At 33.7% G+C, this 17,875-nt stretch overlaps 2 protein-coding genes and 1 pseudogene across 2 annotated transcripts in view; 2 read left to right on the top strand and 1 right to left on the bottom strand.

Moving 5' to 3' along the window:
* Positions 1-4,200: 4,200 nt before the first annotated feature.
* On the top strand, positions 4,201-10,892 carry LOC128162475 (uncharacterized). Its single transcript, XM_052825703.1, has 4 exons — positions 4,201-4,289; positions 5,193-5,430; positions 5,945-6,061; positions 10,786-10,892. Exons 1-4 carry the CDS (start codon positions 4,224-4,226, stop codon positions 10,890-10,892), a joined length of 528 nt encoding a protein of 175 aa, XP_052681663.1. The 5' UTR covers positions 4,201-4,223.
* A 2,225-nt stretch (positions 10,893-13,117) lies between these two features.
* LOC128162474 (ladderlectin-like) lies at positions 13,118-15,785 on the bottom strand (annotated as a pseudogene).
* A 1,532-nt stretch (positions 15,786-17,317) lies between these two features.
* The window catches only part of LOC128162476 (uncharacterized), a 14,129-nt gene continuing 13,571 nt past the window's right edge, over positions 17,318-17,875 (top strand). Inside the window, exon 1 of the mRNA XM_052825704.1 lies at positions 17,318-17,546. Within this exon, the coding sequence (XP_052681664.1) occupies positions 17,342-17,546 (205 nt within the window). The 5' untranslated portion in view covers positions 17,318-17,341. The remainder of the gene's footprint in view (positions 17,547-17,875) is intronic.

The raw sequence follows: 17,875 nt of genomic DNA, 5'->3' as shown, positions 1-17,875 counted from the left end.
GCTTTCATTGTATAAGCCAAATTGCGACATGAGCCGTTCTGCCAGATCTGATTTCTCAGTGAAAACAGGTTCACGTGAATTTCATGGTCCTATGCATTTGACTCGGAGGGGTTCGTGCATTTTCAGTCATTCAAAAGACCTCATGTGGCCATTTAAAGCCTAGGTGTAATGGTTACGAGATGTGTGTTTGGTGCGTACTTTTGAAACTAATCCATGTACAGGGACTGGTTCTATGCAAATTAAGCACCAAATTAAGTGTAAACATTGTTCACGGTGTACGTTATATGTTGGTATTTTACAAACATTCTACATGTACATGTATATGCATGTGAATAAGTACAATAGTCATCGTACATTAATATTGATTATATTACTATTGTATTATATAAATGTCGTACAACAATAAACATAGCTGTAGGCATGTAGCTCCCCGTCTGAAATTAATCGGATGTACGGCCCGTGAGCTACAGAGCAACCTATTGAAAAAAAGTGTATTTATTGCGCACAAGAACATGCTAGTTCTGCACTGATTAAAATAATTTATACGAAAATTATGTGAAAACAATTAATACCACTAAATTTTTCATACAATTTACGACTGATATCTTTACTTGCCTCTGATAGCCTTTCAAACACTATCGCAAGCCCCGTAAAGTGAAGTAGTACAGTTTGTTTAAATCTAAAAATGGCTGAACTAAACGTCCAAGATTTGTTTTATAGTTTAGACAAACATGCTATGACTTTGTCAGAAGTATCGTCAAAATACAGAAAACATGGATAAAGATTCAAAGAATCCGGATTTTCGATCCTCTTCAGTAAGATGTGTTAAGTTTTGCGTTGAAATAAGCCATGCACACTTTACATGTTCGTGTATTTCATAACTTTTGGGAGGGGTGTACATTTGATCTTTATACTATTATAATTATTTTTGCATTAAAACATTTTAAGGGGAGTGTTCATTGTTCAACCATCGTGTACATATGTGGACCAAAAATGCACAGGGGCTAAGCCCGTTTTGACGTTCATTTTAATGTAGCCAAAATACTGTAATGTAAACATTTTTTGAACGGACTTGTTTATGCCAAAAACTGCCCAGAACGTAACAGGTAACAAGAGATATATGTGGCAAAATTGTCTATGTACTTTATGATGCTTCTACACAAGTTACAACTTTTCCGGCCAAATGTTTTTGAGAAGAATTTTTTTTTCTCTAAATACATGTATTCCTTTATAAAAATTCGACCCAACATCTTGGTTCAATCTTTTTCTCAACAAATAGTTGGAGAGTAGACATGATCGACCTCCTTTGACATTTTAATTTTTTTTCTCAATATATTTGAATCTGAAGCTGCACAGTTCTAAGTAATTACAAGACAATGTTTTGTACTTAAGTGTACAATTTGCATAAAAACAACATATTAAACATCATATAATTTGCTGTTTTAGTCATTTAAAAATAGTTTTATTAATGTTTTTGGCACAAAACAAGAGATTTAAAAATGTTCATATTTTTAACTCCGCATACATATATGTACAATATGGCCAGACATCCTTCTTTATAGTAATCAGAGCAAAATGTTCTTGTCTTTGTTTGAATTGCATGATCTTTTGATTTATACAAATGATTAAAGTGTTAGAAGCACTGACTAATTCAGATCAGGACATCTTAGTAGAACTCATCAGGTGGTATAGTTCCATTGTAATTTTTAAGGCCATAACATAATATTATTTGGATACATGTAGCTACCAAATATGTTATTCTAATGTTATTTTACCCACACCTTCCAAAGAAAGTTCGGGTATATTGTTGTTACCCTGTTCCGTCCGTCCGTCCGTCTGTCACGTTTTACTTTCTCAAACTGCTTACATCTTATAAACCAGCAAACTGAACTCTTGGAGTTTGATTTGGGGTGTCATGTTGTTTTGTAAAAAGGTTTCAAAAATTTTCTGGTAGTCCTTGGGGTCTAATAATTGGTAAAAAAATGACGGTTTTTCACAAAAAACCCCTTCTTCTTCGAACTCCTCCTACATATCAATAGTAGACACATCATCTCTTGGAATATGTTTTAAGTTATCCTATAGATGCGCAAAAGGTTTCGGAATTTTCAATTTTGTCCTGGGGGCCATTTAATGGCTGAAATTTTATTTACATAAAACTTGTTTCAAAAAAGTAATTTTTTTTTTGCAGTAGCCAAATGATCTTCTAGAATATGATTGGGGTGTCATATTGAAGTGTGATCAGGTTCCAGAATTTTTTTTTATTAAGGAGATCAGTGGGCAAAAAAAAATGACGTTTTGTTTGCCAAAAAAAAGTATGGTTCCCTGAATTCCTCTTACAACTTTTAACTTTCATCCAGGGAGTCAAATAGTAACAGAAAATTGACGTTTATCACTAAAAAAAAAATCATATATCCAAGAACTCGTCTTATGATTTAATGGATAGACACATCATATCTTGGGATATGATAGGGACTGTTCGATAGATGTGCATTACGGTTTTGAAAAATTAATCTTAACCCTGAGGCCCATTACCTACATACCGTTTGATGCCCTTTAAGGATCAAGAATATATATGGTTAAGGGGTGGGGATCTCAACCGTTTCCGAGATAGTCGTGCACTTCCTGCTTGATGGGGGTCACGACCACCCCCGGGGCCCATGACCTACATACCGTTTGATGCCCCTTGACACAAGAAACAAGAATATATATGGTTTAGTTGTAGGGATCTCAACTGTTTTGAAGATATTAAGGTACTTGCAGTTCGAGGGGTGTCAGGACCACTCACAGGACACATAACTTACATAACATTTGATGCCCCTTAACATCGGAAACAAGAATATATATGGTTTATGTGTCATGATTATAACAGTTTCTGAGATATTTGGTAATTTCCAATTCCTTGGGGGTGGGGATGACCCCCAGGGGTAAGATCTGATAAACCCTATATATTGCCACTAACAGTCAATATATGATTATGAAAACCTTATATTATTATCTTTGTCCGTTTTCAAGTTACCATTTACAATTGAGTCTACGATTCTTCCTACAAGGTTCAATGTTAGACCACACACCCTTATGACCCCCCCCCCCCCCCCCCCCCAATAATAAGAAGTAGACCCTTGAAAACAGACGCTACACGTGTATTCGGAATATACAAGGGGCAGGAATTACAGTCAGTAAGATGGTACTATACTAAAACTTTGTCTGATTCACTCTTCGTTGCATAAAGTGGATCCAAAAAGCAACCCAGAGTAAACCACGAATGGATCCAAAGAAAACAAAGATTGGACACAAATTTAAAAAAAAAACCAGACATAGAGTTAACCCCAAGTAAACCCAAAAGTATACCCGGGGTGTAGTTGGGGTCTACTCTGGTGTTTGGTTGGGTTTGATAGATACTGTATGTCACTTTTATTACAAATAAACAAATTGCTTTAATAACATTGCATTTTTAACACGCAGATGCAATTGATTCTCTTGATGCAATCACGACTCAAAATATAGACTGATTACATTTTCTAGACACAGGGTTCTATATATTTGTTCCTTGGTGTAGTTTTCCTGAATTTATGAAACAATCAGTGGTTACAAGTAGATAAAAATATAACCTTTAACAGTATACGTATTTATAAAAGTCTAAAGTTTAAACGATAATACTTGTTGTATCTATGAAACATATTTCAATTCCCCGCTATTGCTATTCAAAGTAAACGAAACGCCCTTTGAAATGGAAACTGTTTTTTGTCGACATAAAGCACCGCCTAAATATCAAGGTAAACCTGAATGTAATAGCTTTACCCGGGTCTATTCTTTAAACTGGGTGTTCCATTAAAAGAAACTATAAGATTCGACCCTATAAGGGCATCGTATCCGCTCTACACTCTATGACGAATTCGACCCTTCACAACGACATAACCATGTATAGGGTGTCTTAAGATCTTTGTGTAGCGACATAAAATTTGGGGGGGGGGGGGGGTAAAAAAATTTAATTTTGATTTCAATCACATTGTTTATATCCTATACAATTATGTTGAATATTTTAATTTAACATGAAATTGGGTTGCATGAAACAGTTAACGCTACGTGGTTAATAAAGCGTAAACTGACTTAACCCAGTTTTGATGCATAGGACTATACATTGGATACCTCTTTTGTAAAATAATTTGATAAGTAAAGATCAATTTCAATATTTTCAGCTTTTAACACTTTATTGCCCCAGTAAAATGATGGAAGACATGACAACGATTGTGTTACCACTGTTGATAATGTACACCTACATGAACGCTGAGGTAAATGTCTAAACGTCATTGTACTATGTATAATTTTAGTTTGTTGATGCTTTTTGTAACAGGACAATTTCTCTTTTAAGGCAGGTGTATGCACAAACGAGTTGGGGGGGGGGGGGGGGGTCGACTGGCTCTTGTCACTATTTTAAATGTTGATGAAGATCAAAGATATACCAAGTTGATCTAAATTTATAAAATTATCGAACAGACAACTGGCACCCCTTCCCCATTCTTGGATTAGGAATATAAAGTTTTGTGAAAATAGCTTCAGTTAATAATTTTAATTTGATGAACCTTTTTGTAACAGAATGATTTCTCTTTTAAGGCAAGTATATGTACAAATGGGGAGGTGGGGGGGGGGTCTACGTTAACGCAGGTCAAAGATATACTAAGATGAAATTTAAATTTATAAAATTATTGAACAAAGAAATGGTACCCCGGCCCTTCCCCGTCTTTGGATCAGGAATGTAAGGCTTTGTAAAATTTGCGTCATTCTCCTTTGTAGGTTTAATTAAGTTGGTAGTTTTTAATTTTTATTGCTTGTCAATTTTTACTCACTAATTTCAAAACGATGCTACGTGTGTGGTTTTTAACAAAAAAACTGTTAGCATTAATTTTAAATTTGTCAGATTAAACAAACTAAAAAAAAATTATCGAAAACTTAAAAGTCCTGAAATCTTCAATTTTGTCAAATATCGATTCTTTAATTCACACTTTGGCACAATACTGAAGGAGAAGGCATGTGTGTTTCAGATTTGATTTGTTTCTTGGAGTAAATATTTTGTAAATTAAAGCCCTCATTTCATTCACTTGTTTGAAGCATACATTCAGCTTAAAACATGCACACAATTATTGTCTATAGAGAGAAATCGCACGGTTTATTGTAAATATCTTGTTTATCAAAAGGTGTTAGCGCTGACTTCATGTGAAGAGTCAGCCATGACAGTAAGAATTGTTACGCGATGCCCATCAGATTTGTCATCATGGGAAAATGCCGCCAAAAGTATGAAGTGTGAATCCATAGACAACAACTGTTTACATACTATAAGAAGCAAAGGGGATCATCGCTTTCAATACCATTGCGTGATCAATACCTGGATGAATGCTACTTTTGAAGTGTGTGCACCCAATCGAATCATTTTTGGTAAGCTATATACTCAGTTAAAATAATAAAAAATAGTACACAGAAATACAAACACTACCAGTTAATTTTTCTATGCGTTTGGACTTTCTGGACGCGATTTTTATGATAAGCGTTCTCCGGGCACTATTTGCCTTGTCGAAAGAAAAAATTATTTTCCGTAAAATGATGCTAAATCATATCATATTAAATTACTCAAATTCAATGTTTTGTTTTATTCTATGAACATATCCTGATGGGTAATTTATCATTGGTGTTAAAATCTTTTTAAATATGTTGGATTGTTTCATTCCAGCTAAACAGAATTAAGAAAAAAAAATAGATTGATTTTTTTTAAACAATAATCCTACAGATTCAGAATTTTCAAACTATATTGTTCTTTGTTTGTGTGAACAAGTTTCAAAATATATTTACATGTATGTTGAAAATACTTGCGTTCAATCAAAACACTACGAGTCTACTTTTCATTATTGATATATGATTGAATATTTAGATGGCAATTCTTTTGTTACCTTAGGTTATTGTACAGAGTACAATGTCATGGGACGAGTCATACAAGAAAATTATGATGCAAATTGTACAACGCATGACCCGCCATGTCCAGCAATTTACAATTCGACAGATGCCTATAAATGTAAGTTTTAAAAGTAAACACAGCCACCGATAAGCGGTGCATGCTCTTTCAACATGTGGAAAATGCACTATTTAGACATACATGCAAATTAGGATATCAATTTTTCTGTGAAAAAATCAGGGCATATATAATACATACATTATACATGTATAACTTTGATCACAGTAAAATGACTCAAATGTTTATTTTCTTAAAACCAATTTTTAATTTATTATATCTCCTTTATGAGGCATGTTAATATAGTTTCATAATTTGTGAAACTATGGTGAACAAATCCTTATTATAGTTTACGAATGTAAATTATAGTTTAAAGATGTGAATATCTATTTATTGTTAACGTATAAACAGACAGAAAAACTTAATAGATTTGCATTTCGTAAACTATTGTTGTGATGAGTGGTGAGATTACTGCATGCAGGTTAAATCTAGAAACCTTTGAAAATTGTAAATAATTTTCATTACTTTTAAAGTATAAACACAAGAAAGAATATCACAAAAATCTATTACAAAAATCACAAAAGACCCCATTATTACCCTAAATAAGGGATTTGCTGTGGACCCACTTGGGGGCCTCAAGACGGATCCAAGAGATCCTACCAAAATTGGCGCCCATTTATTTCAAATCCTGGATCCTACCCTCAGTTTTACAGTTTCCCTTATATCAAACACAAACGTACTACACATAGCTTAAAGTTCAGAAATATAGCTACAATTTATTGTGTAAGCCTTCTGTCTTACGGATCCTATTGAGGGTCAGCTCAAACTTAGTGATGACAAGTCCAGTACTTCTTTCTCAAGCGGTTTTATTAAGCGTGATCGTATAGTTAAGATTACAACAATCTAAAGCAGCCCAAATCAAGAGTCTCTGAATCTCTATAAGCGGTATCTATCTATAAGCGGAATCTCTCAATCTATCTATATGTTCAACATCATTTTACATGGGTATATATAACATTTTACTTATGATGGACAGTTCTGACTAGTTCAGCCCATTTACGACGATCATGAGTGTACATTTAGTGTTCAAAATTAAGATTAATAGTTTATTCCTAAATAAAGTAACAAAACCGTCAAAACTGCCAATCAAAGAGTCTGGATGCAGGATTTGAGTCTCCGAGTCCTGGGTCTCAGAGTCCCCCACCTAGTATGAGGCATCACTTACTCATAAAACGTTCATTCATACATGGCATAAAAGGTTACAGAGGTTAATATATAGAATACACAATGCATGACTCAATATAGAGTACCAGAGCTCTCGTTGCAGACACAGAATCGCCAAATATGACGCTTGTTTTTAAACTCTCAATTTGGATATTATTATGCCCGTATTATTCACCTGGTTTCATAACATCATTTGGGAATACTACGCATTGCTACAAGAGTCACAGAGTTCATTCTATTAATTATCCTTAGCACCATTCAGTGCGCAGCACCTAGGTACACTCAAATATCATAGTGACCATTATTTAATACTAGCAATTTAAGGTCATACCATGGCTATCTGTTTACAAAATACATCATATAATTATAAGCATTAATTCTCACGATTTGTGTAAGCAAATTGAATGTGTATGTTTCATAATAAAAGTTACGTTGATGAAAATCTACTTTGGCAATTTATGGGAAAGTTCCAATCTGATTAAAATAAGATCTTCAAGCCGCTCCATATATTATTTTCTATTGTTGCTTCACAATTTCATTGGTAAAAACAAAGTTCACAAGGAGGTGACCTCAAGCGAGGTTTCTTCTGGCGATTTCATTAGGAACTCGGGTTCGTACAGTACCGATCAGACCCAACCTAACACCAGAGTAAACCCCAACTAAACCCTGGGTTTACTTTCTGGTTTTACTTTTGGTTTACTTTTTGAAAATTTGGGTCCACTCGGGATTACTTTGGGTTTACTTTAGGTTTACTCGAGAATTGCTTTTGGAGTCAACTAAACGCACTGAAGTGTGAAGCAGACTTGTATTTTATCTTATCATCCTACTGCCTGTTATCCCTGCCCCTTGTATATACCGAATACACATGTAGCGTCTGCTTTCAGTGTATACTTCTGATCGGGGTTTACTCTCTGTTTCCACTCTGGGTTTACTTGGGGTTTACTCTGGGTCCACTCTAGTAAATCCAGAGTAAACCCAGGGTTTAGTTGGGGTTTACTTTCTGTTAGGTTGGGTCTGATCGGTACTGTACTTCCATGATGTCATAAGTATAAATATTAGAAAAGGAAACCCTCATAACTGAACAGCGGGAGTACGCGCCCGGGTTAACTACAGCTGCTTACTCTTTTGTTGGTTTTTCATAAATCAGGTAAAAAATTAAGCAAATAATTCCTGTGGTTTATAATGCAAGGGGTGAATTGAAATTGTTGTACTAAACAATGTTTACGAAACGCTTAATAGCGAAAACTTCTAAAAAATGAACTCGTTTTATTCATACGCAGCTTGTTACTTTATCAACAGAGTAAATTCATAAACGCTACCCAATTATCTTATAAAACCAGGATTAAAAATTGCAAACCTTATTTATTAATTTACATTACTTAAATATTCAAGATTAATATTATTTTGTAATTGCAAAGAATCGGCCAAACGAAATTAGCAATAACATGGGCAATTTTTAACACTTATGTTCATCTCCTCTGCCTTTCGACGCCATGTTAAAGGAGTACGAATCCTACCTGCCATGTGCGTTAAGAGTCCCCTACACACCTGGGAAAAGTTCTGCCAACATTACCATCTAAATATTCTGCATTCTTCTAAATTACATTAAGATGTGGCTTTTAAGAATGCGTTTGACTTGAAAAAAAGCAAACCATTCAATTTTTGTTAAAAAAAAAACAACTTTTTAAAATTTTACCGCTGTTCATGAAAATAAAAGTCCCTGCAGTATTCCAACTCGGGACCTGCTAGTTGGTAGATCAATGCAACATCCACTGCCTGCGCCACAGAGATAGACAACAAATAATGGCAATATAAACTGTTTTACAATGAGCTCAGATCGCCATGTTGTGAGGTACTGTCATAAAAGAAGTCACTGGGTGTCGAGAATCCTTAAACTCTGTACGCGTCAATGTTCAAATTGCGTCAGTTTGGTCGATGCCATGCTTGTTCATTTTTAACTCGGGTTGTCCGAGTTTGTTCACGAGTTTCAGCTGAAGCTCGTAAAGTGACAATAGAAAAACAAGGAGCGGATCGAGAATCTGATTTTATCAGATTGGGGAAAATTTGAATTGGCATGAGAATCTTATTTTACCAAATTGAGGAAAATTTAGATTAGCATGTCATACGTCAAGATAACCCAAATTTTTGATAGAGTTACAAAGTTACAGATTTGCAGTTATTAGTAAGAAACAAAACCCCGGTTACAAATGTAGACGATATTTTCTGATACTTATGGACGTTCCACTCTAATAATTCGAAAAAATTTGCCCGAAATTTTTGCTGTTTGTTTTGATTAAAATGGAATGAATTTAATCTCCTGTCCCCTTCAGCCTTTCACTTTTGATATCCTAACTTCCTATCGATATAAAACGTTTATTTCTTACCTCTACAAGGTATTAATCCAACAAAATATAAAATTGATTTGAATTGTTTACTTTCACTTTAAAATAGCAGGTTGAGACAAATCACCCAAACAGGATATAATTTTCTTTTTGGGATTTAATACAAACGTAGAGTTCAACTTTTGGTATACAAGTTTTTCTGTAAACCTACAATTTCTGAGATTAATCCTCACAAACTTGGCCAGAAGTTGTAGATCCACCAAGAGATCAACAAATCTCCAAAACTACGTAGTTTTGAAGAGAAACTTGATTACGGTCAGCAAAGGATGATTACTTCTACATGGAACCTGATCCTACATATTTTTTAAATGTCCGTGTTTGCATTGCTCCTGTTTTGTATTTTTCCTTAGGAAGTTTGAATTTAAACACCATTCGTTATCAGTACATGTCATATCGAACCAAATCACTTGAATGCTTTGAGTTTAAATTCCGTTTACAATTCCAAAGAAGCAATTTAGCGTTGTCATATCTCTTTGCAACAAGTTGCGCGAAGGAGGACGCCATGGCACTACTCTAAATTTTGATTATGACCAATATACAACTTGTGTGCCCGGTAAGCGAAATATAGAAACATTTCCGTTTTAAATAGGTCGGGGAAAATATTTAATATGGCGTAGGAATTAATTCACATACTAAATGAGACAATGACGTAATCAACAAACTGACCAATCGGCTGAATGACATTCCTGAGTTGAAATGCATCATGAGTTACTACAAAAATACAACGCTTCGAAAATGTTAGTTTTTCTAATTGCTTTTGGAAGGGCATTATTATTTTTTAAGCCTTTTGCACACAAAAAATATTTACATCATTATCTATTAAGCACTTGTTCCATTTACAAACACTCATTTCAAAATGGTAATATTTCGTTTCATCAACTGCATTGTATAAGTGCAATTGTGAGTCATTACTTGCCTCTGATATTCTTTCAAACACGCCAGTCCCGTAACGTGAAGTGGTACAGTTCGTTTACATGTAAAAATGACACAACAAAAGGTCTAAGGATTGGAAAGTATATATTTCTGCACGACAGCTATGTGCTTGCCTACGTAATGTTTTATGACATAAGAACTGATCTACTGACAGTTATTTCAATTTTTTGCTTTTCAATTATTTACCTTTAATATTTTCACTTTAATTTGATTTGTTTTAAATTTTAGATAAAACATGCTATGACTTGGTAAGAAAGAATCGTCAAAAGAAAGAAAACATGGATAAAGATTCACAGAATCCGGACTTCATATCCAACTCAGAGAGGTGCGTTTAGTTTTGCAATGAAATAAGCCACCATTTTTATATGTTCGTGCAGTACAATAATTAGGGGGAGGGGTGTACATTTGATCTTTTTACTATTATTAATAATGATTTTTGGCATTAAGATATTTCATAGAAGATGTTCAGCAATCTTGTACACATGTGGACCAAATATATATAGGGACCAAGCCCGTTATGACATTAATGTCAAAGTACTGGGCAAATATTAAACATTTCTTGAACTGACTTGTATACACAACGGGCCAAAACGTAACAGATAACAAAAGATCTATGGACCACATTTCTCACCTGTGATACACTAGCCATTATAAAATCAGCTTTATGGGGTCAAATACAAAATATCTGGACATTGTTATAGAATGGATCATGTATGAAAAGAGGTTTTGACTGTTTTCTCCAGACATTCTTAAGTGAAACATTGAGCCCTTTTGCAACTTACAGGATAATTTCATAGCCATATTATTATTGATCATGGCAATTCTCTGGAACAATTCCTTATACATGTATAAATGGATATAAATCTACATCAAAGTTTGAAACCCTTGTGTGACCCAAGAGTTGTCAAGAGGCCACAGTCTTAACGATTGAGAATCAACATTATGTCAAGACGCTTGCAAATAAGTAGCATCATGTATTAGTATTATGACATTGGCGTTTTTGGAGAGAAAAAAAATTCCTCCAATGTAGCGTCACTCTATCCCCGAAGATCAAGATTTTTACAAATTTGGATCTACACTATCTGAGGATGCTTTAACTAAAGCTACAGCTTTTCTTTGCAATTTTTTTATAGAAAAGTTTTAAATATTTTTCTCTATAATACCTTATGTAAAGTGTTGCCACCCCCTATTGTGGCCCCACCCTTCCCCTGGGGATTTGTACAAATTTTACTCAACACTACCTGATGATGATTCCGCACAAGTTACAGCTTTTCTGACCAAATGGTTTTTGAGAAGATTTTTTAATAAATATTCCAATGTAAAAATTCGACCCACCCTTGTGGTTCAACCTATTTCTCAACAAATGGTTGAAGAGTAGACACCAATGACCCTCTTTAATATATATATTCTTGAATTTTAAAATATTCAGTTTAAGTCTGCATCTGCGCCGTTCATTGTCATTCAAAGGCGTTGTTTTGTACTTGTGTGCACATTTTGCATACAAGACAGCATATAAAACATCATATCATTTGGGTTTTTTTATTATTTAAACAACAGTTTGTTAAATTTTTGGCTAATTTTTTTCCCACATATTACATGTTTCTACAATATGGCCGGAAATCTTTCTTAAAAATTTTCACTGCATAATGTCTTATGCTTTATTTGAATTGAATGATCTTTAGAATTATACAGATCATTTAATTGTTATTAACATTGACTAATTCAGATCAAGAAAACTTAACAGAACTCATCAAATGGTATATTCCCGTTGTGTTTTATCTATCGAACATAACATATAAGTGTATAACTGTCAAGTATGTTATTCTAATGTAATTTAATTTTATTGTTCACGAAAATCAGTAATCTTGAAGTATTCTTTTTTTTTTTTTACAGACTGAGTGGAAATCTTGTGCTTATATTCCTATCCATGTTCCAAATAATATTGAGAATATCGTTTTGTTTCTAAGTACAGTATATGTACACGTAAAGGCGATCTGTACCAGTTACATGTGCTTGTACATGCATATTTGCCAGCCTTTCAAATCAATGTCAAAATTGAAATGGTTATATACAAACTTAGCTTTGGGATTTATCATCATAATGTTAAACAAATATTTGTTTTTTTTTCTTATATGATAGTCATACAGAAATGAAGAATGTGGACATCTATTTTATTGTGACTGACTCTATAGAATTACTTATCTGCCTCTTCGACTTAATCTGGTACATGTATACCCAAAATTTTACTGTAAAGCTTTTATTAATTATTATACTAATATCTCATTATTAAATTATGATATGTACATCTATGTAGCTTGCTTTTAGTAAAGCAAAACAATTAAGGAGGCTGGATTGTCAAAAATTTAACCTTTAAACTTAAAACTTAAGATTTGTTTTTTCAGTCATATAGACGATTATTTCGTAAAAAAGACCCCAATATTTTAGTCATAAAATTATTCTTTTTTTTAAATTCCTGTATCTTTATCCATATCTCTCCTTCTAAATGATATTAATGTAGTCTAGAAAATTACAAAGACCATCCAACCTGTGTTATAACTTACCATAATCATGTAACGATATATGTTCCTAACATTTCAATAAAACAAAATTACATGTTTGTATCCATTTCACAAACGGACATCATCAGTTTTGGGCATCTGTCATCGTTCCATTCATAAGATATCGATGGCGCTATGAATACGGTGCAGTCTTCGTCGCAATCATTGTTTGGCTCATTTGTTCCCCAGTTAGTATATTCACTGTTCTCGTTATGTTTCCGTGAGAACGTTCCTTCCAAACCCTGATCCGTGAACCCAATCCAAAAGCACATTCCGTTTATTCCGTATATTTTTCTGGGTTTTTTTAAAGAGCAAAAGCAATATAAAAAATCTGCTTCGTTTGCAAAAAATTATATGATTATATCTGAAGAAATGGCATAGTTTAATAACTTATTGATAAATAAATGAAATAAATTATATTGATATGTATATATCCTGATGTCATATCAGAATGCAAATTCCTGTACTGTTTCATCGGAATGAATTCTAAATATTATCATAATTGCATGTAAATTGATATCTGGTTATCAAGTAAAACTATATTCTCAGTTGAATTAGTTTACTTTTATCAGAATATGAATTTAGGTAGATTAACCCCACATGGTAATTTTAGTTTTGCTAATGAAACATTTTGCAAAACGTATTATTTATTTGGTCAACACGTCGATATAATGTAACCCTACTTTTATTTGCGACGACTTATTTTCGCGATTAAGATGTAGACTGTCTGAACAAGAGATGTTTGTAAAACACTTATGCCCCCCTCCCTTGGAAAAAACTGTGAAGAAAATGAACGGAAACTACAAATATTTAAAAATTTTCAAAGTCCATGGCACATAAAACTCTGTCAAAAAATGCTTTAATGTACCAAAAATTAAAATTATTATGATAAACCTTTATAATAAATTTCATTTCAAAGTGTGCATCAAATGCGAATAAAATGAACGCAAATTGCAAATAATTGTAATTTTTCTACGTCCAAGTGGCATAACATTGTCGAATATTGATCGATCGCACCCAATATCAAAGTTGACCTAGATATTATTATGATAAATCTGTATACCAAATTTCATTTCAATATGTACATCTTTTGCGAAGAAAATGAACATAAACTGCAAATAATTGGATTTTATTGCGTCTAAGGGACATAACTCTGTCGATAAATTGCTCAATCACACCCAAAATCAAACTTGACCTAGATATTATTATGATAAACCTGTATACCAAATTTCATTTCTATGTGAATCCTATGCTAATAAAATGAACGGAAACTGCAAATAATTGTAAATTTTCTACGTCCAAGGGGCACAACTCTGTCGATAAATTGCTCAATCACACCCAAAATCGAACTTGACCTAGATATTGTTATGATAATTCTGTATAACAAATTTCATTTCAATATGTGCATCCTTTGCGAAGAAAATGAAAGGAAACTGTTGACCGACCGACCGACAGACTGACAGACAGCAGCAAAGCAATATACCCTCCCATCTTCGAAGGCGGGCATAAAAATAAAATATCACCCACACTTGGGGACTGACCTGGTTTTGTGATGAGAAATTTATGGGACGACGAGAATCTCGCCAAAATGTCAAGCATGCAAATAAAAGTTGGTTCACAGTACTAATTGTTAGACATAAGGGATAAAAAAGAACCGGATTTTAAACCAAGCATGGGATCTCGCCTGGTAGTTTGGATCGGACAAAAAAATCCACGACCCACTTGTTTTCAGATTCAGAACCAATCTCTATCAAATATGAACCATTCTTTATACAGGATTTCTGAAAATGTTTTTAAAATATACTCTGTGCATGAACGTTTATGCCTATGTTTAGCAGAAAGTTGTAGAAATTATACCAAATACAGTCAACTTATCACAGCATTGTCCCAATAAAACTTGGTCTCTACAAAAGAGAAACAGTATCCGTTGAATGGGAACCATCCACTGGAACAGACTGAAAAAACCCCCCAGTAAATACATGTACAGTCTATTTAAAAGTAACTGTTACATGTATAGAGGTTATAGCTATTGCAAATGACAAAAGGTTTGTTATACTATAAATTTTGAGTTTTCTAGGTGCATGCGCACCATGTGCAAAAAACGGAAGTTGGTGTAGAATCCCCTCTCCATCGTTTCCATCCCAATGTTTGCATCTCGATTGCAGGGAAGTTTATTAAAATCCTTTCTTCTAAATTTATATAGAAACTAAGTAGAAGTTATATGTAGTCTGGGGAGGGGGGGGTATTTAACCAACCCCCCCCCCCTTTCAAACGGAAAAAGATATTCTAGATGTACCTCTGGGTGGGTGTAAATTCAAAATGCTACTTATGACAAGTTTTGTCACGCTTTACAACCTTGCTCTTTAGTTAGAAATGTCAATGTTTCTCCATGTGACGTCATAACCGAACCATCATCGAGAAACTATTCAGTATTCGACATGATCTCGAGATGTCGTTATACAGAATCGCGCAGCAATACAGATGGTTCAGAAGACATATGAAGGAGCCGGTTAAAAGACTAACGTCATACGCGGCATCGACGTCGTATCTGGTGTCCAGAGGGATCACGTTTTGGTAGTTGGGGTCAGTTTTGAGTTTCATTTCCAAATATACAGGGGCAGACATACCTTGAAGAAACGTTATTAACGTTAAAACCAACAGGAACAACATATCCCAGTATACAATTCCCGTCGTGGTCAGAATCTTTAGCACAATGAGAAATAATGCTTAGTGTGTATTCATAATATTGTTAATTGATTGTAAAGTACATGTATGTTCTCTCGGCTTATATATTCTTCAAACATGGAAAGTATTTACGCCTGGTGAAAACACTGATTTTTGAGCACCGCCTCAATTTAAAGGTAAAGTTTCTGAAGTATAAACTTATCACTGATTTTCCATTTAATCGTATTACAGTGTGTTCTATGTGTATTTGTGGCTTGTACACTAAAACTCTGCAGGTAATTTCTAGGAATCTTTTTTCTCGTTTGATAAGTTTAATTAGTATACATTTAAATTACTATAAATTTATATTATTTTATATGTTCATGTAATTTGATGCTTCAATTTGTTTGAAATTCATATTTTTTAAAATCAATAATTGCAAAGCTGTAAGTATGGAATTTGTGCTTAGACGAATTCGACTACCCTTCCTAAAGACATAACCATGTATAGGATGTCTTACGATTTTTGTGATGCGACATCATATTTGTTTGAAGAATCAACAATCTTATTTTGATTTCAATCATATTGTTTCTCCTATACAATTATGTTGAATATTTTAATTGAACATGAAATTTGGTTGCATGAAACAGTTTACGCTTCGTGGTTAATAAAGCGTAAACTGACTTAACACAGTTTAGATCCATATGACCATACATTGGATGCCTCTTTTGAAAAATAATACAATAAGTAAAGATTATTTTCAATATTTTCAGCTTTAAACATTGTATTCCCTCAAGTAAAGTGTTGGAAGGCATGGCAACGATCGTGTTACTACTGTTTATGATGAACATATACATGAATGCTGAGGTAAATGTCCAAATGTCAGTTGATAATTTTAATTTGTTGAAGCTTTTTTTGCAACAGGATGATTTCTGTTTTAAGGCAAGTACATGTACAAACTGGGAAGGGGGGAGTCAACGTTGACGCAGATTAAAGATATACTATGATAAATTTTAATTTATAAAATTATTGAACAGAAAACTGACACCCCGTCCCCATCCCTGGATGAGGAATGTAAGGCTTTGTAAAATTAGTGTCATTCCCCTTTCAAGGTGAAATAAAAAGTTTCCATTTTCATTGCTGTCAACTTCTACTACCGGTAACTAATTTCAAAACGATGCTACGTGCCAGTTATTTTTAACAAAAAACTGTTAATATTAATTTTAAAATTTAATCAATCAATTAATTTTTAAATTTGTGAGATTAAACAAGTTAAAAATATAATCGAAAACTTAAAAGTCCCGAAATTTACAATTTTGTCAAATATTGATACTTGGCACAATACTGAGAGAGAAGGCATGTATGTTTCAGATATGATTTATTTCTTGAAGATATTTTATAAAAGCACTGATTTTATTCACTTGTTTGGGGCAAATCTCAAGTTTACATCATACACACAACTATTGTCCTTACAGAGAAAGCATACGGTTTATTGTACATGTACATATAAATATCTTGTTTATCAATAGGTTTTAGGGTTGACTTCTTGTGAAGAGTCAGCCATGACAGTCAGAATTGTCACGCGATGCCCATCAGATCTGTCATCATGGGAAAATGCCGCCAAAAGTATGAATTGTGAATCTATAGAAAACAACTGTTTACATACTATAAGAAGCAAAGGGGGTCATCGTTTTCAATATCATTGCGTGATCAATACCTGGATGAATGCTACTTTGGAAGTCTGTGCACCCAATAGAACCATATTTGGTAATAATATACTCAGTTGAAATTAAAACAAATGTGGTATACAGAAATACAAACATTACCAGCACTACTAAGTCAAAAAAGTACTGACATTCCCATTTTTTACTGATAAACTTAGACATTTACTGACAATGTACTGACATTACTGATAAACTTAGAAAAGTACTGACGTTTTTACTAACGGTACTGTGAAACTTAGAAAAGTACTGACAAACTTAGACAGTACTGATAAACTTAGAGAAATACTGACACTTTTTACTGACAGTACTGAAAAACTCCGCCTGACAAGTACTGATAATACTTACCCCATTGTTCTTACTGCTACTGAATGA

This window comes from Crassostrea angulata, chromosome 9 (genome assembly GCF_025612915.1).
Source record: "Crassostrea angulata isolate pt1a10 chromosome 9, ASM2561291v2, whole genome shotgun sequence".
Classification (NCBI taxonomy): Eukaryota; Metazoa; Mollusca; class Bivalvia; order Ostreida; family Ostreidae; genus Magallana; species Magallana angulata.
This window is presented reverse-complemented; position numbering and strand designations above follow the sequence as displayed.